This window comes from Monodelphis domestica, chromosome 4, assembly GCF_027887165.1.
Source record: "Monodelphis domestica isolate mMonDom1 chromosome 4, mMonDom1.pri, whole genome shotgun sequence".
Taxonomy (NCBI): domain Eukaryota; kingdom Metazoa; phylum Chordata; class Mammalia; order Didelphimorphia; family Didelphidae; genus Monodelphis; species Monodelphis domestica.
The window spans coordinates 204,023,152-204,050,041 of record NC_077230.1 but is presented as its reverse complement, the minus strand read 5'-3'; the positions used below and the strand labels follow the sequence as shown (position 1 = coordinate 204,050,041).

The 26,890-nt window shown below is 32.1% G+C and overlaps 1 protein-coding gene across 3 annotated transcripts in view; it reads left to right on the top strand.

Moving 5' to 3' along the window:
• CALCRL (calcitonin receptor like receptor) overlaps positions 1 to 26,890 on the top strand; it is a 117,846-nt gene that overhangs the window by 87,310 nt on the left and 3,646 nt on the right. For all 3 annotated transcript variants that reach the window (XM_007494486.3, XM_056794108.1, XM_016433736.2), the window contains 6 exons: positions 9,246 to 9,372; positions 11,938 to 12,091; positions 13,219 to 13,279; positions 13,367 to 13,433; positions 18,265 to 18,483; positions 19,877 to 19,918. In XM_007494486.3, coding sequence (XP_007494548.1) covers positions 9,246 to 9,372; positions 11,938 to 12,091; positions 13,219 to 13,279; positions 13,367 to 13,433; positions 18,265 to 18,483; positions 19,877 to 19,918 — 670 coding nt within the window. The remainder of the gene's footprint in view (positions 1 to 9,245; positions 9,373 to 11,937; positions 12,092 to 13,218; positions 13,280 to 13,366; positions 13,434 to 18,264; positions 18,484 to 19,876; positions 19,919 to 26,890) is intronic.

Sequence of the window (26,890 nt, the reverse complement as noted above, 5' to 3'; positions counted from 1 at the left end):
ATTTAATTTATTGTAAACTGTTTTGGTAGTTTCAAATATCTCATATAGATGTAAATGCAGCATTTCAGCTTCTTTTTCCTAATTCTAATTACATGATTAACTAACTTTCTTCCCAGTCACATAGAGTGCTCGATATTATTTCTTACACCAATTCTTATGTATCTGTCATTTCTGGCAAAACACTAGAGACTACTTATACTCATCATGTCCAGTAATCAAAACTAGATTTTTCTTGAATTGTATAAAATATCCTTCTTTACTCGGATAATGCTGAAGATGTGGATTTTTATATTAGCTAGCTATTATTGATATTTTAATAATGACAATTACCCTATGCAGTTCTGTTTAAAAAATAGTTAGAATTAAATAGATCATTTGTCGTGGAAGCTACACAATGAAGAATAATATTAAGCAGGTCTATTTTCATGGTTTCTATATGTAGATTTCCGAGGAGCATTCTGAGACTATAAAGTATCTCTTGAAGTTATAAGACCCGATTTCAAATCTTGATTCTTCCATTGACTACCTGTGTGACTTTTGATAAATCATGTAACATCTTAGCATTTAGCATGTAAATTTAATGAGTGGTTTGGAAAAATTGACTAGTGCACAGATAAATGACTTATGGCTAATATTTAATAGGAAGAGAGATGAGAGAATTGCTTTGGGAAAATAAAGCAGGCTTTTGATCCTAATTACCTCATCTATATAAAGATTAATCTTTTCAACAGAAATGTTATGCTACCAATTTAAAATAAATCTTAGAAAATTATGATCTCTAATAAATTCAAGTTTTAGATGACTGAAAGGGTTATTGTGCTTACAAAAATTATTAGCGAATTTCTTGTGATGACATACAAAATGCAAATCTTAAAGCACTCTATAAATGGAAGTTATTGTCATTTTTTCAAGTATCAATTATCAAAGAAATATTTTTATCAGAAATGAAGGCAGGCTATTCAGATGGATAATCCAAGTATAGACCAGACAAAGAGAAAAAGAGATAGGCAGATAATCTAGAAGTTTTCTGCATCATTGGGTGTTAGTTGAAAGGAGTATCCATGGAAGATCAAAAACAGCAATTGTATAGGATGAGATGACAGCACAAATAGATTCTGATCTGTTTCATTAGTGAGAATATCCACCAATGATATGATTGCAAATCAACAGAGGTAACAAGGAATTAAAGTAGACATAGTATTAAAAAAGTGGTCAATCTGAGGACACTTCCAACTCAATATTCTATCATCTGTTGCAATTGGTTTTGATGAGGTTCACAACACATTCCAGAATTTTAAAAAGGTTATTTGATCAAGGCAAAAATGTAACTTTAGAGTGGCTTAATAACTTAATTACTCCACTTATAAGTTATTTTGGGTATTCACAAAACCACAAAGTATTTTCCTACCTTTCTTTACTTTTATTTTTTTCAACTTAAATTCACTTCACTCCTGCTATATATACTTAGAAAGTTCTGCTATGCCAAACTGCTATTATTTTTAATATCCCAGGGTCTCAGAATCAGAAGCACTGTCAGAGCCCACCTAATATAACTCTTCCTGAATGAAAATTCTCTGTACAACATACCTGCCAAATGTCCATATAGCCCTTGAATATCTTCTTTGATGGAGGATCCACTAACTTGAAGAGCAGTCTGTTCTAATTTTCAATACCTTAAATTGTAAACTAAACTTCTAAACTTGTAATTTTATTAGGTCTCATTTTATTTTATATTTTATTAGGTATGGTCTGAAATTATATAAAAAGCAATCCAATGTGATGTTAAAAGATGAAGTGTGGCAAAATAAATTGAGGTCCAGCTCTTGAGTCAGGAAGAAATTTGTTCAAATCTTGCTTCTGACACAATAGTAGTAAAATAATTTTAACCCTTTTATGGTCTAGAAAATTCTTTAGGACTCCACTTTAAGGACTAGTGGCTTAAAAGGATCCATGGAGTATGTATTTATACTTAGTATTACATATGGTTACATCACAAAAAGCTAAAGTCATAAGAAATTAACTATTCTAATAAATTGTTGAAAATATATAATACAAGTCATCTTCCTGTTTTGAGGTTAGCTATAATGTTATATTGATATCAGAGACAATAAAACCATTAAAATATTCTATAATTTTCAGCCAGGCATTATTATACTGCCACCTCAACTAACTGCAGTTGATTTGTTTAAAAGAAAATCATAGAAGGACCAATTTGGTGATGGTTTTGTCCCCACACTTGTCAAAGAAGCAAAGGGATTCATTTTGCCAAAAATCTTTAACCTAGAGAGTTTTAAAAAAATACATCCAGAGAGCAAAACATGGAAGCAATCCAGACCACAGACCACATTTTCTATTCTGTGGTTATACAAAGATATAGAAGGAAATCATTAAATTTAAAGGGAGCAGAGAGAGTCCTTTCTTCAAACATTCTCATGGAATACGTGCCTAAATTCAGTTTAATATTCTGATTCAAGTTAAGGGCATTTGAGGATTCTTAGAAATGAAGTACAGGTTTCAGATGAGGTTAAATTAGTTGCAGGTTGAAGGCTTTTAAAATAATATTTTAAGCTTTGATTTAAACAAATCAGTGTGTTTACCACAGTCACTTAACTTTAATCTAGTTTGTAGCAATCCACTGACATGTGTTAATGAATGTGCTCATTAGAAAACAATAGACCCTGCTAGACAATCTGGGCCATTTGTACAAATAGCCATTGATACAAACCATATGACAAAATGACAGATACCCATCTGTTTTAAGATCTTCTGGGATGTGGTACTGCCTGAAGAAAGGCACTAGAATAAAGCAACAGGTTGACAGAAGTGGCCGTGGGCTTTAAGTACATAATACAAAGTAAAACAATTTGGCAATTATCCAATTTGTTACATTGATCTCAACAGCCAAACTGGAGGATTTAGGCACCAGAGTATCAGTTTGGGCATTAGTGCTATCCATTTTAATCATCTACAAGAATAAAAGTAACATTGGTTACTTGAACTTTTAATTTTGCCTTATGCGGACATCATCAATGAATAAAGGTATATGAAGCTCCAACTCTTGGTACAGCTCTGGCCAATGAACTAAGGTTACAAGCACCAGTTATATATTATATATTATATTGTTATATTATATTATGTTATGCTATGTTGTGTTACATTATATTACATGACACTATATTATGTTATATTGTTATATCACATCATATCATAACAACACTATAAAATGAAGCTATATACAATTAACTTTATGATGGATATTTTATATGAATGCATATATTTTATATGCATATGCATACACAAATAAATTATTATACAAAATAGTTTGAGAGAGGGCACTAAAAGCTAAGTGGGTCAGAGAGGTCACTTTCAAAAAATTGTGCTTGAGTGAAGTCCAAAAAGAAAACTAAGTTCCCCTCTAGTTCTGCTCTCATGATTACAAGTGTCATGTTAAATTGGCATATTTTTTTCTTTTTCCAGAGTTTGTTTAAATAATCCTTTATCAATGAAATTTCTTTCTAGCCTCAAAAAAAAAAAAGGCATTCAAAGGGGTCAGTTCTGTGATAATACCAACACAACATAAGTTTCAGCCTTTGTCTAGTCCTACAGGAGGCAGGACTACTTGTCTAACTTTTAACCTCACCAGGATCCCCATCACCATTCCTGCTCTGCTAATCCATTTAGAAACGCATACATAATTGCACAGTGTTTGTATGTGCTTATAAATAATGACATTCATGCATTATTATCTCCTTTGGCAGTAGCTTGTTCAATAACTTTTCTGTAGAGAATCTCTGTAGTAAAAGGGATGTTAATGAGGAAGATGGGAAGCCAGGGGAAAGCAGAGATACATTTTAGGCCAGTGATAAATAACCCAATGCTAAAATTGATCAGAGTACCCAAGACGGATCTGCTTTGTTTTGTTCAATTTTTTCCCTTTTTTCTCCAGAGCCTATAATTCTTTTGTCCTGTTTCTGGTCCTGCTGCTTCCATAATCTTTCCAAATGCTCAATTTTCCCCCCGCTCTCTTTAGAGGAGGAAAAAAAAAAGTTGTTAGAATTGGGTATGGTCAGAAGTCACAGAATGGATTAGATAAGAAATCATATAATGCAATGTTGTCAGTGTTTAGGTTGAAGAAATGGATCAGCAAATAGGCATATCTTTTTGGATTCTATTCTTAAGAATGTGTCTGTAGGTAATTTCCTATTGTTAAAAGAACAATTTTTGACCCTCATGGAGACATAGAGTGAAAGCAAGACAAACAAGTCTTAAATTAAAGGAAAGTTTGAAGGCAAATATTTGTCGTACTTGTGTATTATAATAGGAAGAATAGAATATGAAAAATTTATTTAAAAGGATCTATTACCATTTTTCGTGGCCAGTTCATAAAACAGTACAAAAATGTTCATATATAATATAAATTCAAGTCAAATAAACCTTAAAAGAAATTCTTTTGACAAATTTTTGTCATCATGGTCAATTCTAAGAAAAGTACAGATTATAGAAATTTTAATAAAAGTGTGTAAGCAATTCTAAAATGATTTGACAAGATCATAATGTTTTGAAAGTTTGTTTATGTATGTCTTTTTACTTGTTTCCTCATAACATAGCTTTCTAGAGATGGAAGAAAGTTTAGGTCGTATCTGATCTAAGCTCCTTCCTTTACAATGTGGAGTCCAAGGTCCTTTTAAGTGATATTATTTGCAGGTCATTAAAGGGCTGGGCCCTGAACTCAGGTCTTCCAGCTTCAAGTCTAGCATGCTGCCCACTACACCATGATGCATCTAAGTGGCTGAAAAAAATTATCAGATCACTATTGTGTTAGTATTGGAGTAATACATACTGTCTAAAACCAGTTTCTTCATGCTCATGTAATAAGTGAGCAAAGCACCTTTTTGACCCCTAGGTAAGACTCTATATTTCTTTTTTTTTCTTTCTTCCTTTCTTCCTTTGTTTCTTTTTTATTTTTCTTTCTTTTTCTTACAAATGCAAAACCATCAAGTTGGAGATAATACCTATTCAAATGCTTTTTATTACACAAGCTTTTCTTTTTCTTTTCACTCACATTTTTATTTCCAATATTTGTTCCTCTATTCCTGCCTGCTCATGTGAGGATGGGGCTGCAGGTGCTGCTGGATAGTTCACAGGAAGAGCTGCTTCATGACCTTTAGATATGACCTTCTCAGGGCTGGATGCCTTTCCTGGACATAGCATTGAGACTTTACCCATATGTAGACATTAAGTCCAAGTTGTTCATGAATTACTTGTGTATATAGCTATTGTCATGGTTCACAAATGCTTTCCTGCTTGCCTTCCTTTCAACATTAACATTTGTTACCTAACCCCTACAGAATAATAATAATAAAAAAAAAAGATCATCCATCAAGGGGGGGGGGGGGCGGATCCTCATCACAGAGAAAAAAAAACAACAAAACCACTTCAGAGTATGTTATTAATTCCTGGCTCTCTCTGTCATTTATAGAAAATCAATTCATGCTATCTATTGCTTGAGATAAAAGAGTTCCCCTATAGACAATTTTATATATTTGTGTTTTACATATACACAAAGTGTGATTGTAATAATAATTTAAACTCTATAGTCATAGTTAGTTAGAAGTAGGAGACTTTATTAAATGCCTGTGTTCCTATAAAATTGTGCACAAGGCTAATTTATTAACAAGGGAATTATTAATATCTTAAACACAAGAGAATGAGACGAATGTCTTTGTAATACAAATAACTGCCCTCCCACTAAAGCTATGCTGAACTGGACTTTGAAGATGTCTATTTTCCTAGCGGGCTATGGTAAAGTCAATAAGCATTTATTAATGGTCCCCTGTATGCTAGGCAGTGTGTTAGGCTTGAGGATACAAAGGAAGGATGAAAAGAAGCAAAACACAGCCTTTCAGGAGCTCATATTCTAAAGGAGAGAAAATATGCCCCCAAAATTACATAAAAGAGTAGAAATAATATCAGAGGGGAGGCATTCAGATTAAAGGGAACTGATTGGGAAAAGGCACCCCACAGAAAGTGAGACTTTAGGTGGAAGGAAGGAAGGAACCCAGAGGCAGAGCTGAGGAAGGTGAATGCCTTAGGCAAGGGGAATAGTTAGTTAAAATGCCTGGTGTCAGGAAGTTTCAGATGGAATCTCCTTTGTGGAATAGCAAAGAGGCCAGTGTCAAGGCATTACAAAGTAGATAGAGGTGAGTAAGGAATAAGACTGGCAAAGTGGGAAGAGGTCAGGTCCTCAGGGGCTTTAAAAGACAAATGAAGTTTTCATTATGGGTGTCCTCACCTTTCTAATATATTGCTATATAATATGATGTCATAAATTATGTTACCTACTTCTGCTTAGTCCATATAGTTCTTGGTCCAGCCTGCACTGGGCTGAAATATACCTTTGGACTTTCTTTAAGGAAAAAGTTTGCTAATCAAATTTGTTCAGCATTTGGAAGAGAATTGTGTATTTTTATGAAAATTTTTTGTGCCACAGCATTATTCATTTTCATGTAAACAATATACTAAGTACAATGGAAACAACAGTTTCATTATAATATGCACATAGTTAAAAATCTTTTCCTTAAAAATGGAATAGAGAAATAATTTGGCCCAAGACACCTAAATTATTATAAATTTTAATTTAAAAAAGTCTTTACTTTTGAAATTTTAGTCAGCTTAAGCATTACAATAAATTAATGAAGATAAATTAAATCCAATGAATTAAAATTAATGTTTAAATAATATATTCATGTAGTAAAGAAGTCTGACATAAACTATCTGATTTGCCTCTGACAGCATCACTTTGGAGTTAAAGAAAAAAAAGAGGAATGCATTGGGATTCAAAAGAAATGGATTTAAATCCAGAGTTCAGCCACTAACTTATTATGAGAGCTTTATCAAATCATTTCAAGACCTTTAAAGACTCTTTCATTCAGGACACTGTGGGATATAAAATTCTGGATATATACTATTATCTTCATTGTACAGATGAAGTAACTGCACTCTCATAGAAGTTAAGCTTATTATCCAAATTCCTACCACTAGAAAATAGTTGATTCCTAAACTCATATATTCTGACCATAGGTTCAATGCTTTTACCCTTTATTGTGCTGTTTTGTTTTTTTTTATGATCATGAAAATTCTTGACCACCCTCCTGATTTTAAAATATCAAGAAAAGACCAACACTTATACAACAAGAGCCTTTTCTTTCTTTCTTTCTTTCTTTCTTTCTTTTCTTTTTTTTTTACATAGAGGATCTAATTCTCAAGGACCGATTAGTGAAGTCAACAAGCATTTATTTAGTCTAACATGTGCCAGGAATTCTAACAGAAAATCTAAGTGTAACAAAACGAATTGTTAAACAAAATGACAGCACTGTATCCAGAGAACTAAAGCTGAAGTCAGGGAAACTGAATTTAAATCTTGTCTCTGTGATCGACTATGAAAAACCACGAAAGTCCTTCTTGGGCATCAATTCCTTAATCTGAAGAAGGGCAGTGAATTCAATTATCCCTCCCAACTACAAATCCTGCCCTAAAATAATTTAAATAGTTTCAAAATGAAATGCAAATTACTTCCCTGTCACGTTTACCATCAACACAATCTCAATAACTAATTATTATATTTTTGTGGTATTAAACTGTGTAATAGGAGATTAAAATGTCACAAACTAGAATTTCCCTCCTTAATCTACTTCCTTTTTTTCAAAAACCCTTACCTACCTTAGTTCTAAGACAGAATGGAATCAGTTCTAAGAAAGAATGGCAAGGGTTAGGCAATGGGGGGTAAGTGACTTGCCCATGCTCACATAGTTAGGAAGTGTCTTGAGGCCAGTTTGAATGTGACTTCAATTCTTTGTGCTGCATGAATACCTCTTAATACCTCCTTAATTGGCTTTTAAGATCCTGTCTAAATGATAGAGATACATTTGAGATATGGGAAAACTAGGTACAAAATTATGTCTAGACTTCTTGAACTGTTTTGTCTGATAGGATCTGAAATGTATATTATTGTAATTCGGTATAGACAACAATTTCCTAACGTCTTTTCCTTAAGTTATCTATATATTAATTTTATGAAGTCAGTTTTCAGACCAAAGCTCCAAAAATACTTTCAGATATTTCATCATGGACTAATAACTAAAAGTGACTGAGTTGTAGTGTGGAAAAAAACTCTTTAATGATACTATGTTGGCTAAAGTAGGAGGGAAAAATCAATAAAACCAGCCTGTTTTCTTAGGTTAGCAAATATAGCTTTTGTCTGCATGTTGTTAACATGTCTAAAGGACGTCAAAAATCTAATTTATCATCACTATGCATTGTCAGAATGATGTATGCATACACTGAAAAAATTGTGTAGACAAAATACCTACTTAATTTTTCACTTTTTATCCCTGACTTCCACTGAATTCAATGCATTTATTAAGTGCCTATTATGTATAGGTGCTACCAATAAAAAGGCAAAAATAAATTTTTCCCTGGCCTCATATCATTCTAATAAGTTATTTATCTTCATATCATTCCAATAATATATGTGTATATAAAATAATTATGTCTAATGTTCAAATGATAATAATTAATAAATGCAAAGAAGTTTGTAGTAAAAACTAATATTAGGGTAGTCAGTACTGTGCAAAGCACCCAAAATCTGTTTTCAGTCATAGGTTAAATGTTCACAGTTGTTTATAGGAGTGTTACAGATACAGAAAAATCTCTCAGTCTTTCTGTTTCTCTATCTCTGTTTCTGAATCTCTCTCTCTCTCTCTCCATACATTGTTCTATGTGTACGTATGTATTTGTATATATGCATATGTATTCCTACCTCATTTTTCTCTATGTAGGATATCTGATTTTTTCTTTGCTTTCCCTAAACTAATTTTAAAATAATACTTTCCAAGACATATTTGTTGTTGTTGTTAAACATCTAACTGATGATGGATTTTAGATATTTGATTTTAGGATCATAGACTTAGAATTGGAAGTCCTCTAGTTCTCTTGAGGACTACCTACATAAGGAAATGGATCTTTAAGTAAAAGTCTCCCTGAAATTAAGGAGGCAAGTAGAACTATACAGGATAACAAAGGAATAGGCAATCAGAGAGGGGATCTGAACAGAGTCCTTTGACTCTAGAATCACTCCTCTTTTCCTTGCACCACACTGCTGCTTTGAAAATGTTCTCTTAATAAGAATTAAAGTACAGAGGAATCTGAAAAAATAATTATATTATGGTTTTTTTCTTATTTTTCAGGAGTTTGAGCTGCCAGAGAATCACTCTGCATAAAAATTTGTTCTTCTCTTTTGTTTGTAACTCTATTGTCACAATCATCTGGCTGACTGCTGTGGCCAACAACCAGGCATTAGTTGCAACCAATCCTGTAAGTAAGACTTGAGCATTTTATTTATGGAAAAAATTACATATATGCACACACACACACCTTCCAGCTAATTGTATACAGAAAATTAAATATGTGTACATTTTTAAAATTAAGGTTCAGAGAATATTTGCATTCATCTAGCAGTATGACAGGTTTATGTTGAAAATAAATTTGAATACTGAAGTTATTAAAATATTTAAATAAAACACTATCATTTCAATTTATCTAAATATTTTAAAGAGTTATCAATTCATTTTACAGGCATGACTGCAACTTTAGCTTTTAGAATTGTGATGTATTATTTTTATATTGCATCAAATACCGAAAGAGTCTGGAATTAGATCCAAGAAATGCCTTTAAGTCAAAACATCCTGGGTTCAATAATGGTCTCTGAATGTGACACAATTTCAAGCCAACTTAGACAATTCTTTTCAGTTTACAAATCACAAATCTGTTCTAGTGAATGGATTTTTCACACAGGGAATTGACTAACTGCATTAAAAATTTGTAGCTTTAGACAACACATTCACACATACATACATACTCACACTCATGCTCCAGTTTTGGTTTAATTCTTTCTTGGAATCTTTCATTCTTTGAATCCTTTCATGGAGTTCATCAGAGACTATATCTGTATATTACCAAATTAGTTATGAACTTATTGTTTAAAAGCAGTGTAAGGGGTAGATATGTGAAGGGTTTATATAAAAGTTTGGACTGGATTATTCAAGAGTAAGGTTGGCAGGAATTTTAATTAATTCCAAAGAGATTTATTTTTACTATTTATAAAATATAGAAAGTATGAAAGTAAGGAAAATCAGAGAGAGGATAGGATAAAGTATCTAGCCTACACACTAAATATTTTGCTCTGGCCTGGGCTCAACCCAGGCAGGGCTAAATAGTCCTTAGCCAGAGGGGCCTCGACTTAGAGTCGAGGACCTGAGGATGCAGGAAGCCTCTCTAAATAGGGTAGGACTCTCCTGAGGTTAGTCCCTTAAGAAAATCCAGGAAAGGAGTCAGCCTTTTACTCACCCCACATGATAGTTTTAAGGAAAGTAGAAACAGTCCAAGATCTTCAGTCAAAGTTCCTCCAAAGTCAAGTCGAAGATGAAAGACCAAAGACCCATTCACAGGAAGTTCTTGGCATTTTTAAAGACCATTCCTTTTCATCACTTCCTGTGACTTTCTTCCCTTTTACATGTACCAATTATAGCTAAAGCTTTGCTTCGAACTTCCTTGGGGCAGTCAGTCAATTCTGAATCTTTAACCATTATTGCACACATGGGTCACAGACCTCCCCCACTCAAGTGTAAGTGGAGTGTATAAGCTTTTGATAATTAAATCTAAAAATGGGCAGGGTAGAGTTAATTTAATCTTCACAATCAGGGGAGAGTAATTTAAATATTCACAGAGGCCACAGCCTTGCTCTGACATTTTGTTGAGGTGATATCCTATTATAGAAATACATTTTTAATTCTTCAATATTTTAAGTTTTATATAAGTATAGGCAGAGTCATTCTAATAATGAGAAATGGTTATATTATTTGAGTTTGCAATTATTCTGATAACTTTGTACAAATCAAGTTCATCATCATTGTCAATCAGTAATTATTTTTTATTCTTTTCAAATCCTCTCTGATTCATCTTCCAATATATGAAAACAGATGTTTATATATCAAGATGAAATAGGGATAGCAACTTTTGAATTTATTGATACAAGGCACTTCACAGGAAGAAATTCCATGTACCAATGCACGTTGCTAATTTCTCTACAATTTGTAAAAAGTTGATTAGAGCCCTGAGAGGTAAAGTGACCTGAGAGAGTAAAGTGTGTAAGGTCACACAGTCAAGACATCCCATAGTTAGGACTTGAACTCAAATTTTTGTGGTTCAGATCTCAGATCTCTATCCACTACATCATGATGTTTCTCAACATTAATATGATTAAATTTAATTTTACAATATAATACATTTATATTAAAAATAGATCTATAACTAAATCAAGTTATAACAATTTGTAACATTAACAAATTGGAACTTCATCCTGACACCTCGTGGTGAATATGAATTTAGTGACAGACTATACATCAGTTATCTGAAGATTGATTTAGTTGAGCCTATGAAAGACTATTATTACCTGTGTGACCACCAGAAGGTTTTGGAACTAGCAGGTCATAAAATTTTCTACTAGAACTAAGTGGTGGTCTTAGTTTATGTAGGCTCTGCTCACCAGAAAGAAATTTTAAAAGCCTCCCATTTTATAAATTTAATCATAAAATCTATCATAAAATAGTCAAGTACTACATGTATTTAAGAATAATATATGTAATATGGCTGTCTATTATAGTAGGAAATAATTTACAACAGGAAATATATAGTACAATATAGTACATAAGTATATTAGTGGATTAGTACATTAAAACAATCTCATATGTAGAATTAGACAATCCCTGTTATATACAGAAATAAATATGTAGCTTTTTAGTCCCCATGTTTATGGTGAAATAAAATTTAAAGAATAAATAAGGATATAGATTATTTTTAATGTGCTTCTTTTTCTCACAGGTGAGTTGCAAAATATCTCAATTCATTCAGCTTTACCTGTTGGGATGCAACTATTTTTGGATGCTTTGTGAAGGCATTTATCTCCATACCCTCATTGTAGTAGCTGTGTTTGCAGAAAAACAGCACTTGATGTGGTATTATCTTCTTGGTTGGGGTAGGTACCATTGCACGCTTATATCCATACATCTTCCTTTTTACCCACCCCACCATGCACTGTTTTGTCATTATGTTTGCCATTATAGTAATGTATAGTTATATTATATTAGAGAAATTATTTATATGAGAATATTCCTCTTAGTTAATGATGATAAATAAAAAGTTTGGCCTGGACACAGAATCATGCAGTCTCAATATTGGAAGGGAATTCAGAAGTCCTCTAGCCAAAACCATAGAAAAAATTTCTCCTATTCTATTTCTCTTATATTGTTAGAAATCAATAGCCTCTTTCTATCACAGCTGGAGGGTATTGATTTACCTTTGGCGAATTAAAGATTATTAGTTTACAGAATCAAGAAATATCCTCTTTCTAGCAATAATAAAGGCTCTCAATACTTCAAAGAAGTGAAGGGGAAGGGGAGATTCCCCTAATTAGGATTTTTTTCTACTTCATGTCAATTTTAGTATCAGAACAAAACCACCTTCGTAGCATATAGTAGAATATAGTGGATTATTTTTATCATTTAAACTCAATAGACTATAAAGCAGTAATAGCCCTATCTTTCAAGACCAGCATTATCAGAATCTAAACCATACTGTTTTTCTTATTTGAAACAATTTAAATTACTTTGGGATTCTCACCTTTAATGAGTTCTCCGATATATATATATATATATATATATATATATATATATATATATATATATATATATAGTATTTATAGCTTCTTTATATAATTTTGCCACAGCTCTACTACAGGAAATGGTGAGGTGAGGATAGTGGGGTACAGAATGCACCCTCTGGTATGGCATGATGGAGAAATACCAAAGTAGCGTAGGCAAGAGATGGATGAGGACATATATCAGCTGAGCTAAGACAAAAGGCTGTGAAAGAAAAACCACCTCCACAAGACAGAACAGTAAAAGTACTAAATCACTGATGAGCATGGATGCTCAATTTATGTATATATAAATATATATATATATACATACATACACATATATAATTTGTATTTCTGTAGCACCTACAGCAATTTAGCATTGTTTTATAGAAATATCCACTTTAGAAAGTAAATTCTGATGAAAAGTCATCTCTTTGAAATCCTTCTTTCTTTTAACTTGACAGGATTCCCACTGATACCTGCCTGTTTACATGCTATTGCAAGAAGTTTATACTACAATGACAAGTAAGGCAGTGTTCTTTCTGATCTTTACTATGAAGCTAAGAAAATGAATCATTTGCACTCATTTCTATGCCTTTTTTTTCAACCTAGCTGCTGGATCAGCTCTGAAACTCATCTTCTGTACATCGTCCATGGTCCAATTTGTGCAGCTTTATTGGTAAGTTATTTTTTAGCATCACTTGTTTTAATCCTCTATGTATTTTATACAGTTTTCTAGCCTTTGTACCATATTTCTAGATATTAAGAAAACTTATACTAAAGAAAGTTGATTTTTCGAATATTTTTAAAATTATGTTTATATTCCATGAAATTATTCCTTAATTTAGCATGATAGTATTCAATAGATAAACAAACTGTTAAAATGCAGTTTTATCTGGATATTCATATGTGGGAAGAGAGAATGATTATATTTTATACTCCTTATAAATTGTATATAGTACTTAAAGTTTCTACAATTTATGTGTAATTAATATTTTATCTCTTGACATCATCTCAGAAGGTAACATAGTTATAGGTTAAAACATTAGTATTGTAAAAGAGGTATGAAGTTTCCAATAATGAAAAATGTGAGGTATGTAAATATCAAAATCTGAAAGTTCCCAGAAATATTTCCATTATAGAGATTTAATAGCACTTAAAAATAAGAGAATGTCATGAATCTAATGGGGGGAAATGAAATAAAATGATGGCCTTCATGATTATATACTATTATTTCATATTTTACATAATTCTTTAATGTTTACAAATCCCTTTCCTCATAACATCTCTACTAGTTAGTAAGCATAAGAGAATGAGTTTCCCTATTTTACAAATGATAAAATTGAGATACAAAAAGGTTTAGGGATTTGTACAAGGTCACACAGCTAGTAAGTATTAGAGAGAGATAGCATTCAGATCTAAGTCATTTGATTCCAAATTTAGCTCTTACTCTCCACTATACCATGATGCCATAATAACCTACGTAAGAAATACATGTTATGTGTAACTTATACATTCACTATATATATATGTGTAATGTAATATTAGTTATATTATACATATAATATATATTTTACATATGTAAATAAACATAGCTAGACAAAGATGGATAGTGTACTCATTTTCTAGCCTGAAAGAGAAAGACATATCCGTGCTTAAATGATTCCTACCTATCTGAGTTTGTATAAGCCATTTGTCCACTTAAAAAGTGGATATGGTTTAGTAATTTGGTTAGTAATATGGTTAGTAATCTGATATGGTTTAGTAATTTAGTCCCTAATGAAATGGACCTGAATTCTTGGAATTTAGCTCCAGGTTTATAACTGAAAGGGATATCAGATGTCACCTAATCCAACCTCCTAACTTTACAGAAAGAGAAACTGAGGTTCAGAGAGATAAAATGACTTGCTCAAGGTCACAAATTCATTATATCTTAATTCATTCAATACATATTTATTAAATACTACTATGTTCATAGTCAACACAGAAAGAGAGAGAAGAAATAGAACACTCAGTCTTTGGTTTTCAAGATCTTGCAAAATAGCTGGAGATATAAAACTTAAAGATATAAATTAGGTAACATGCAACATGAAGTATGTGGTTAAACACTAAAATGCATTGTTAAGATAATGAAAATGACTGCTAATACCACTGACATTATTTGAGTTTATATATAACTTGTTTCCTTTTACCCAAATAAACCCAGCCAACCTTCTTCCAGAGCTTGTACAAGTTTAAGTAACAAATGAATATAAAATAGTTCTATCAGCTGTGAGATCTTAGGCATGTTACTTATCTTCCATTCCTCAGTTTCTTCAACTGAAAAGAGATAATCTTTTCAGCACCAATCTCACTGGATTGTTGTGAGGATCAAATTAGAAGACATATTTAAAGAGTTTTGCAAACCATAAAGTACTATATAAACTTCATGATGCTTAGAGGATGGATGATATGTAAGAGTAAAAGATTAGTCTTTGTTTATCTTTATCAAATCAATAAAAACATTCCTCCATAGCTTAAAGGAAATAGTCTTTTGTTACTATGCCTATAGATTAGTCAATATTTCAGCTTATAAGTCTGCTTTTCCTGTGTTTCTAACTTTCCTAGGCATGATTTTTTTACTATTTCCCTATGATAATGCTTTACTCTATATAATATAAATTAACTTATAAATATTTATGCATGATGAACCTGACATTAAAATGAAGAGATTTTCTGAGAAGTGAAAGAAAAAAAAAGATATAGTTTTCTTTGTTTACTGAAAAAGGCGTATATCCAATAAAGAAGAAAGAGGACTTGTTCAGGAAGTGAGCCTGCCAATGCACATTTTTCACACTCCATTAAACATGGCCTGATTTTTCATACTAAAGGAATACAATACTGTACCAATAAGATAAAAAATTTTGCTGAAAACTTTTCAAAGTACTAGGTGATTTTAAGGAATTCCATCTCTGATGGGGAAAAAAGTTATTACTTTATTAGGTTGAGTTTTGAGTCCCAAAGTCCACAGAGTAGAGCAGATATAAATTATAACTATTAGAAATATGACAAAGTAATACAATTATATACAAGAGTTTTCTGAAACTTCTTTCTTTAAAGGAACGAAATAATCTAGGAATGTAAAAGGAAAATATGACTACATCGTGTAGTCATTAGAGAGCAAATCTATGATGGAGGAAAATTTGGGAATCAAAATAGGCTTCTGAAACATATATATTATGTGACCCTAGGTAAGTCACTCTAAGTCTCACTGTCCTAGGCAACTAGGATATGTAGGACTACATGTTTCAGAAAGATTACAGATCTATATTATTAGAGAGAATCTCACAAGAGAGCTTACACCAAAAAATTACAATTTCATTCAAATGTAGGTGTTGAGGTGGAGGGAGTAGGAGATGGAGAAGCTGTCTCTTTATGTGAAAATGTGGTTTTTCCTACAGCCTTGTTTTAAGGCACCAACTAGAGAGGTCAAAAATGTTGTTTTCAGTATGGTAGAAAATGATATGGAAGCATCCTTTTTTCCTATTCAAAGTATTATAAAGTTTAGATATGTCATGAATAATTCATTTTTCAAATATCATGTTGTCTTTTACCTTTTGCATGAAAAATTCACATACCTTACATTATAGCAAATATCATTGTAACGGTTACTTGTTTTCCATCTGTTCCTGCTATTCTGTCAGCTTTCATCTTATACTAATTTTTTGCTCAAGTATATGCTTTATAAAATGTATTTCTTTTGATAATCACATTTCTCTTCCTAGTTTCTTCATTTATTATAAAGAAGTAAAAGTGCTTTTATAGAGCAGTAAAAAGAATTTATTTGACATCTTTAAATTGATGTTACAAAGAGAATGGCATGGTAACTATTTTCAGACTAAATCCAAAACATCAATTCATAAGTTGGAAAGAAGAAAATACTAGTTCTAGTCTCAGTATATCTGTTATCCCTATGTATAATCCCAGATTCTTTAAAAAGTATATAAGAACTAGGAAGATGAATCTGCAACTCAATCAGAATTTGTTTTTTTTTTCCACTCTTACAGAATAGCAACTAAATTTACCATGTTTCTACCATTATTTTCATAAGGGACATTAGCTAAGGCATATGTATAAAATCTTATAAATTTACTATTCTACATTATTTATAAGTTTATATTCATGGGTGCATTTTCTTTAATGGTGGGTAATATTTTCCATTGAGTAAAACAAGAGTCAACCACAGAATATGCCTACAAAAGATGATAAATTGAAAGTGTTGAGGTTGCAACTCACTTGATAATGTATTGAGTTTTTACAGTTCTCACAAGGACATGTCTTCAGCAACATGCCTGAATTTATAAGCATTTTGCTTTTCATGGTGGCATTTCCCCTGAGGTCTATTAGTTTGTGTGTGCTATCTTAATTTCTATGAGGAGAGAGAGAAACTAGGTTTTATGCCTGAACTCTTTTCAGTGTCTTTTTTTAATTAGTAAATTTCAACAATAAGAACTCTCTCTTGGTTTCATCTTTTGTAAATTTAGGGATTTGGATTCAATGACTTATATGATACTACAAAATCATGTTTCTATAGATTTTTAAGTTTTCTGAATGGTATTTTTATAGGAACCCAGTTATATCTGCACAGATATTATTAGTCCTATTTTAAAGATAAGAAAATTGAAACATCAAGAGGGTGATCAATCCATGGTCATAGAACCAATGTATAGCTGAGGCAGAATTTAAGCTCAGACTATCTGATGCCAAATTCCATACTTCTCTGTAATATCATGCTATATCTCAGATAGTTGTTACCCATGTTATATAAAATATTACCATGGTTGCTTGACAAATTACTCTATGAATGTGGATATGCCTACGTATCACTATATTATGCTTTGGGATGCACTTTATTGCATCTTTAATATTGTTAATGGGAATGATATCAGTGTTATGTGGGAGATTTTTGAAATTATCATGGGGGATGAGGTTGAAAATGAGAATAGATAAAACTAAATGAAAACAGGAAGAGAAAACCACAATCTTTTAGTTGGGGAGACAGGAGGCAAATGAATAGTGCCACCAGAAATTTCTTGAATTGCTAGTCCTTAGCACTGGTTCATTAATATGTGATTCGGATTTCAGGACAATCATAAGAGATGAACATACCCCATTGTTTTGGGTTTTGGACAACTATAGAATCTGTAAGCTCACAGCTGAAAATAATATCATAATGAAGCATGACAAATAGTGAAGTTTCATCTAAAGTCTTCAGATATTTCCATTCTTTCAGGATTTCATGTACTTTTAAAACCATCCACCCTTTTTAAAAATCACTTTTAGTTTATATATCCATGCTACTTCATGAAACCCTTGGACTTAGCACATCTTCATTCATTAGGACTATAAAGTATGCATGATGTATTGACTCCATGGCTCTGCACATATAAAATCAGTTCAGCATAAGTTAAAAAATGATACTATTATGATGCTTTAAGTAACCTCAGAACTGCCATTTTTTCCCTTTGTAGGTGAACCTCTTCTTCCTGTTGAACATTGTGCGAGTCCTTATCACCAAGTTAAAAGTGACTCACCAAGCAGAGTCAAATCTGTACATGAAAGCAGTAAGAGCAACCCTCATTCTTGTGCCCCTGCTTGGAATTGAATTTGTGCTCATTCCTTGGAGGCCAGGAGGAAAAATCGCTGAAGAAATATATGACTATATTATGCACATCCTCATGCATTATCAGGTACAAAACTATTGGGGGGTTTATTAGCATCTCTGCTATTCAACAGTTTCATATAATTGCTCATCCATACATGTGTAGTGTTGATCCATTTCTCACTATTTCACCTTCTATAAAAATGTATACTGGAGGATATTCTCTTTTTTCCAAATGATTTGGGTTGCTTTTTTTTCTCAACATTATTGTTGCTATCATTTTGGCTCATTTGCGTTATGGAATACCACCAACCCCTCCCCATGTTGTATCCGTGGTTTAGGAGTTCAATGAGAGGATTCAACATTCACTAGAAACTGGCAAAATTCCTTTGTCACTTAGAAGTCATGTAAAACAGAATTGTGTTGGGAATGAGGCTAAGTGTAGGGATGTCACCTCATTTTCAAAATAATACTTGAGTTACCAGCAGTCTAGACACCTCCAGCACAAACCCCACAATGGCCCAAATTTCCAAACTTCCAATTCAAATTTTCATATATATATGAAAACTATATATATGAATTATTAGATCTAGATATATCATTATCTGGTAGAGTGACATTAAAGGGGTATAAAAAGAATAGGAAAAATAATAGGAGATATGCTCTCTCCTGTATGACTTACTTTAACCATCTCATCACTTAGGTTTAAGAAATAACTCATGATATTTGTAAAAATCATACTATGTGGGAATTAGAGACTTTTTGGTAGCTTTCATATCATTTATTTACTGTTTGACTGAGAAAATAGCAAAGAGAGAGAGAGAGATTTTTATCTAGTTTATTTCCCCATAAGTGGACATAATTACTTTGGGAATTCTGCTTTTAAAGTGTTTAAAATGTTACCTCACTTTTTCTGCATGACTGATCATGTATTCAGTCCTCATGATAACCTCAATCAACCTTGGGTTCTCAGAGAACACATCAATAGAAAACAAGCTCTGGCCAGTATCTCCTAGCTGGAAAGGTATCATGTATTGTACTAGGGATATCTATCATCAGAGGGTCACCACTGCCAACTTCAAAGAGACCTATTACTAGAGGGTTGGTCACCAAATTTTTAATTATTTTGGCCACACAACATTTGAATACAATTTGTTAAGAAGTGAAAGGTTGTCATCTACTTTGGTGGAGAGAGTAAATAAGATAATGAATAAAGTGCTTTGTAAACATTAAAGTGCTACAAAAATCCTACCTATTGTTTTTATTACTTGAACCAAAAACTCATAAATCTTTTGATTAAATATATACTGTATAGTGTTTCTAATTCAGTTAAATTAGGAATGTATACATTTATATTAAAATTTTCCATTTGAACATTTTAATGTATATGTACACACATTTATTCCCCCATAATTCTTAGGTTTTATTTTTAATGAAAAAGTAAAGTTTTTTTGAATTTTGAATTTTGTTTTGTTTTACAGGGTCTTTTGGTCTCCACAATTTTCTGCTTTTTTAATGGTGAGGTACAGTATCCACATTTATATAATTTCTAATATTCAATTTTCTTTTTTATATAAATGGAATACAAAATAATTCTTACTAAATAAATCTCTTTAAAACAGAGATTCTTGGGAGTAGCTGGGTGACTCAGTGGATTGAGAGCCAGGCCCAGAGACAGGAAGTCCTGGGTTCAAATCTGTCCTCAGATACTTCTTAGCTGTGTGGCCCTGGACAAGTCACTTAACCCCAATCATCTAGCCTTTGCCACTCTTCTGTCTTAGAACCAATATGCAGGAGATTCTGAGATGGAATGCAAGGTTTTAAAAAAATAATAAAAGAAAAGAAATAAAATAGGGGTTTCTTAACTTGAAATCCACAGAGTTCCAAGAGTTCTCCCTGGATTTTACAGATTCCATTAACTTGACTAAAAAAATTCATTTTTTTACTAACTTTTGGGTCCATGAGATAAAAAAAATGTTTAAGAATTTGTTTTTTAAAAATTAATTGAACTGGGGGCAGTGAGGTAGCTCAGTGGAAAGAAAGTCAGGCCTGGAGACAAGAGGTCTTAGGTTCCAATATGAATTCAGTTGCTTCCTTTCTGTATAACCCTGGGCAAGCCGCTTAACTCTTACTGCCTAACCTATACTATTCTTCTGACTTAGAATTAGTGTTGATTCTAAAATGCAAAGAAAGGGCTTCAAAGATTAATTGAACAACAGGTATATAAATTCTGAAATAGTGGGCATTTCAAATGTGAGAATTTATTGCAATGAGAATTTACTGCAATCTATTGTCAACAACTTACCTGTCAATCAGGAATTTTAGATGAAGCATCATGTTTTAAAGAAATGAAGAAAAAATTGTTACAAAAGTATGTGTCTTTAATTTGCATAACCAAGAGATTTAGATAAAATGAGTAGGCTTTTTAATTTAATTTTTAATTTTTAATTTGCCTTCCTCTGAAAATAAAATACTTGAATCACAGTACAGGATAGACTACTTTTACCTAGAGAGGATGGAATAGAATGTAAGACGGGGCATTGCTCCTATTCAAGCTAACCGAAAGATACAGAGAATGTTACACATCCTATTTACATAGTTGCCACCATTCTTACTCTTCTCTTCTTATGGCAAGAGTAGGTTGGTAGAAGCATCTATTTTGAATGTCCAGAGAGGCAGAGGAAACTTCCTACTTCTGACAACCCTAGCTAGAAAGAAAAAGAAAAACAATCAGAAGTTATGTATTAGGTGCCTACTGTGTGTCTAATATTGTGCTAGGTGGTAAAGATACAAAGGAAGGAGGGGAAATCCCTTCTCTCAAAGGGGGAGATTATATATTTTACACACATATATGTACATACATATGTATTTTACACACTTATACGTGTATAAGTGTGTAATAAGTGTGTAAAATATATTATTAATAACTGTTTAGAAAAGATGCTACAAACCCAGGCAGTGAAGAAAGACCTTGCTTGGAAACTGGCACAAGCCAGATTGTGACGGTAAGAGGCAGAGATGAGGAGGGAGGAGAATCCAGATATAGGACACAGCCTGTGCAAAGAGACAGAAATGAGACATAAAGTGTTGTTAGGAACAGCGAGAGGGCCAGTTTGGGCAAACTGTAAATTGTGTGAAGAGACATCATATAAAATAAACCTGCAAAGATAAATTGGGGGGGAGGGCTATATATGACAAACGATGGAGTCTGCTTTTGATCCTAGACTTAATAGGTAGCAACTAGAATATACTGAGACATATATTTTACATACATACATACAACCCTCCAAATGCACATTCAAAAACACACATATACACTCACACATAAAACATAACCCTGATTGTTGTACACTCTTGTATATCAGATATACACATATTTGGATATAGATATATATTTGAAGGTTGTTATAGCTGTCAATGTTATCTGTGTGTATATGCTATATACATAAATGTGTGAGGGATTTGTATGTTTTACATGTATATAGGTATGCATGAAGGTTGTGGTATATGTGTTTGTGTATATGCATGCATATATTATATATGTATTATCTTTTGAAGCCTAGGAGACAGCAAACAAGACATAAGGGCAATCAAACTTAATACTCTCCTGATATTATATCAGATCACTTGGCTTTGTTTTGCTTCTTATATGTAGAGGCACTAAAGTAGCCAAAACCCAATAGTCCAACTATAGTAATGAGGATAAATATGGAATATGATTGGGAAGAATAGAAGTTCATTTTTTTTACTCAAAGTTCAAATCATGTTTAGTAAATATTGTATGAACTGTAGAAAGCAAGGAAACAAGCACACTGGCTGTCAGAGAGTATAAACTGAAAAGTAAATAGACCAGAAAGCTCATAAACATGTAAGATAGCCCAAACTTTCAAATCCAAATAGGCAATGCTACCAGGAAGTAAATATTTATGTCTTGTGTTAGTCTATAAGGAGACATTGGAGATTTATCTGTGAGATCATCACTTTTTATGTGCAGGTAGTCTTTTCTTTTTATTTAAAATGCAATCACCATAATTGCTAGTAAAGTAAAATATTTGTAGACTGTATATGTTATGCCACCAATCATTATATCTACTTACACATTAGAAAATATTTTAATGTTCGTGACTAGTAATCCTAAATTGTCTCATTTTTAAAGTCCAATACCATATATATCCACACATCCCTCTCCAAATTCCTCTACAGCTTACCTGTGGACAAAAAAAAAAAGGAAACAAAAATATAATGGTATTCCAACATGAACTAAATAAATTTGAACATTGGAAATTACAGGACTATATGAGTCTTTGAATGAAGCTACTGGCACATCCTTCAATTTTTCACATCTCACAAAATATTTTCCCTTAATCTCTACCGATAAAAATTCACATTTGTGCATGAGTAGTCATCTTGATGACCTCTTTGCTTTTTAACTTTCCTTTGTAAAATGAAGGCATAAATTCCAGATTAATTTTATGCAATTACAATCACATCAATCAGCAAAAAAGCCCCTGTTTGGTCCCTTTTGCTTTCCATTTTACAGCTTATCCATAGGGAGCTTACACTCTATCAAGATGATTTAGAGGCATATATACACAAATAGCATAATACATTATCTTGGGATAAATTGTAAATGTTTGTATACTAAGTTTTCTATGTATGACTTGATTATTCCCATAGAAAAGCTTTTGTACATCCAAATGCAGTCACACTCTTCATCTCTATCATTGTTTTCCTCTAATTTAAAAAATCTATCTTTTTTACTTTAACCACTTTATTATTGAGTCCCTTCACCTCTTATGTGGGAAAGGGAAGAGAAAGTAGATAGATAGATAGATAGATAGATAGATAGATAGATAGATAGATAGATAGATAGATAGCATCTACTATGTGCCACATACTGTGTTAAACACACATATTAAATCATTTAATTCTCACAAACCTATAATGCATAACTTATTTATCCACATTTCCATATTTGTACATATTATGAAGTATTTTTCAGTCATGCAGTCCCACTGTGCTTTCTTTTCTTAAATAAATTATGCAGAGCTAGCTCAACATTTGATTTTATTTTGACTAACTGTTCACTTGAATGATAGATTACATCCACTATGTGTCCTTTTATTTTAATTGTTAATTTGGACAAGTCAAAAGGAAGCCCAAGAAATCCTGCATCTCATCTCAAATTCAATTAGCTGTTAGGTTTATTCTAAAGATTTAAAATTTGGTCCAAGCTCTAAAAGATACATAACTAAAAATGTTTTGTGAATAACAGTATCTTCAGTTCTAATGAAAAGTGTTAACCAAATTTTCTATTTAAAAAATTAAAGGAAGAATTACTAAATATTCTTTATGTAAACATATAATTTTTTGTAGAATAGGTGAGACAATATGTTGAAAGAAGTGAATTTAAACATAGTATCCTAAGAGTAAATGATCTAAACAAGCAAAACAAAAAAAAATAGTCCTTTTATTACATTTGTTTTCCACATGAGTAAATATAACCCCAAAAAACGATTCAGGAAGTTGATTTTTCATTATTTGTCTGATGGCTTAGATACAAGTCTAAGATAGAATGGTGAACTTCAAAAAGAAAATAGTCTAAGAATAAATGGTCAATTATTTCAAATGCCATTTTTTATTTTAGACGAATTTAAGCTTTGATCACTCTAACTAGTGTCAAACTCCAATGGGTATGGGACCTACTAAACCTTTCATAAGGATCCCTTAAGGCCCATATTGACTTGGAAAACTATTTGTTTTTCTATGTATACATTAACATATTGAAATCAGATATGAAGTATATTTTTATCTGGTTCAGACTGCACTCAGGTTCTCTCTGCTCTAAATATTTCCAATTTAAATTGATTTTCCTTCTCAGGGCAAATTTTCCATGAACATCCATCTGGTATATTTCTTTTTTGCCATTTTTTTCAGATTACATGCCAATAAAATTTTTATTGATTATTTTCTGACATTTTAGAATTCATGTTCTCTCCCTCCTTCCTAACTCCCACTTTCCAAGAAGGCAGGAAATAGGATGTAGATTGTGCATATGCTATTATATATTTTTCCATGTTCATCATGTTGTGAAACAAGGCACTTTGCTTACACTAGAGAAAAATTCATGGAAGAATTAATGTGAATGAAAATAAAGCGTACTTCATTCTGCATTCAGATTCTGTCAAATTCCTTTTATAGAGTTAGATAATCTTTTTCACTATGAGTCTCTTGGAATTGTTAGTTAAGTTATTCCCAGTTGATCATCTTACTCTTGGTGTTTTGAGGTATAACATTTTCCTGGTTCTACTCACTTCAATTTGCATCACTTTGGATAAGTATTCCAAATTTTCTGTGATTATCTTGTTTGTCATTTCTTGTGGCACAATAGTATTTCATTACAATAATATACCATAACTTGTTTAGCCAATTGATGGACATTCCTTCAGTTTTCAGTTCTTTGCCACTACAGAAAGAGCCTACTATAAATATTTTTTGTTCAAGTAGATCCCTTCCTCTTTTATTAATCTCTTTGGGATACAGATCTAGTAGTGGAATTGACCTAGTTTATTTTCTGATAAAAATTTAACCAACAAGTTTTTAAATATCTTCTGTATGCCATATACTTTTAGTCAGTAGGAATACAATGAAAAAGCAAAACAGTCCTATCCTTCAGGAGTTTACATTTTATCAGACAGAAAGCAAACATATAAGCATATACTAAAGATATAAAATCTAATTTATATATAATTCCACTTTAGACTTGTATCAAAGTTCTCAAAGACATCCTTAGAGGGCATAACAAATAAGTTCAAAGGTGGGAAAAGTTCAATAAAGGAGCTTTTATTTAGCTCAGATATTGAGAGAAATGATGAAAAGTATATTGAATCATCAAAATATTGATTGTTTCAATATATGTTGGATTTAATATGTAATATTTAAATCAATGGACAAATGCCTTACATGTTTAAATAGAAGCACTGAGACACTGTATTTGTTACATGTTTGTTCTTGCCAAATTTCCAGCTTCAATTTTAAAAATCACGATTAATTTCAATATTTAATTTGGAGCAGATGTTCTAGTAATGTGTGTAAGAATACATTTACAAACAAAAAAGAATAATATCCTCTTGGTAAGAGGCTGAATGACATATGAATTGGCTTCAGAGGCAAGGAGACATAGATTCAAGCCCCACTCTGTTACACATTGATCGTTTGACATTACACATCATTTGTCTTCTTGGAAGAGCCAGGACATTCTCAGTCTAGATGCTACAGAACAGTTCTTAAGTTGTCTTGTGTTTTTTTAATTGTTGTTGTTGTTGTTGTTTTGTAAGCAGTTCCTCAGTGAGAATCCCCTAAACTTATGAAATTAGAGTTCTTGCTTCTATTCTACTATGCCAAATATTAAAAAAATATATTTAATCATTATATGCATTTTTAAGAAATCATGCCTATCAGCAATATCAATTGTTTTATTCTGAGGTCATGATAGTTTCAGAGTACTTTTTTCATCATTTTACCCCACAAGAATCAGGATAAACGTTTAAAGTCATTAAATTATGTAATAGAACTTTGAGAACAATGACAATTATATTTTAATCAGAGTTTTTTCATAATAAGACATCAACTATTTGACTATTTAAAATAATCTATGTAATTGATTGATTTTTCACTTAGGTGCTTGATAGCCTATAGTGCTATATCTAAAGTAGATAGCAACACACACTTGTATATGTGTTGAAAAATAAAAGTTAAAAGGAATATCTATCTTATTATTTATCATATATCTTTTCAGTGCAAGTTTGCCAGCAACATTATTGACAATAAACAAAAAATAATTGCCAATTTGCACATTTTAAGGTGATTTCCTTCCTAGAGTTCTAATTATCAACTCTTGCAGAATACTCCTAGATATTCTTATACAAGCCTAGTTTCTCTCCTGATTTCCAATTTCACATCACTTAGGAGGCTCATATTTTGAGAGTTTTCAATGGAATGTTTCTATAGGCATCTAAATTTTAATATGTCCAAAATAGGGACCATCATCTTTTACCCTAACCTATCCCTCTTTTGAATTTATTTCTTACTGTTGAGGGTGTCGTACATTGACAATTTCAGATTCATCCTCTAATTTTCACTTTTCGTTACTGTCCCCAATTCAAATCATGTGTGAAGTCTTTTCTGTTCTACCTCCATAATAACCTTCCTTTTCTCTCTACTTATTTATTCACTCTAAGTTTGTCCTCGCCACCTGGACTATTACAATGGCCACCTACATTATCTTCCTTCCTCGTATCACTTTCTTCTCAGAGCCAGCTCAGCTGACAAAGAGATGTTCCAAACACACCAGTTTACTGGCATTCTCCTCCTTAAAAAGTTCTAGTGAATCCATATTGCTTTTAGGATAAAATAAAAGTCCCTCTGCTTGGCACTTAATACTCTTTAGAAACATGTGCAATGTTATTACCCAATCTTTCCTTTACATATTTTTT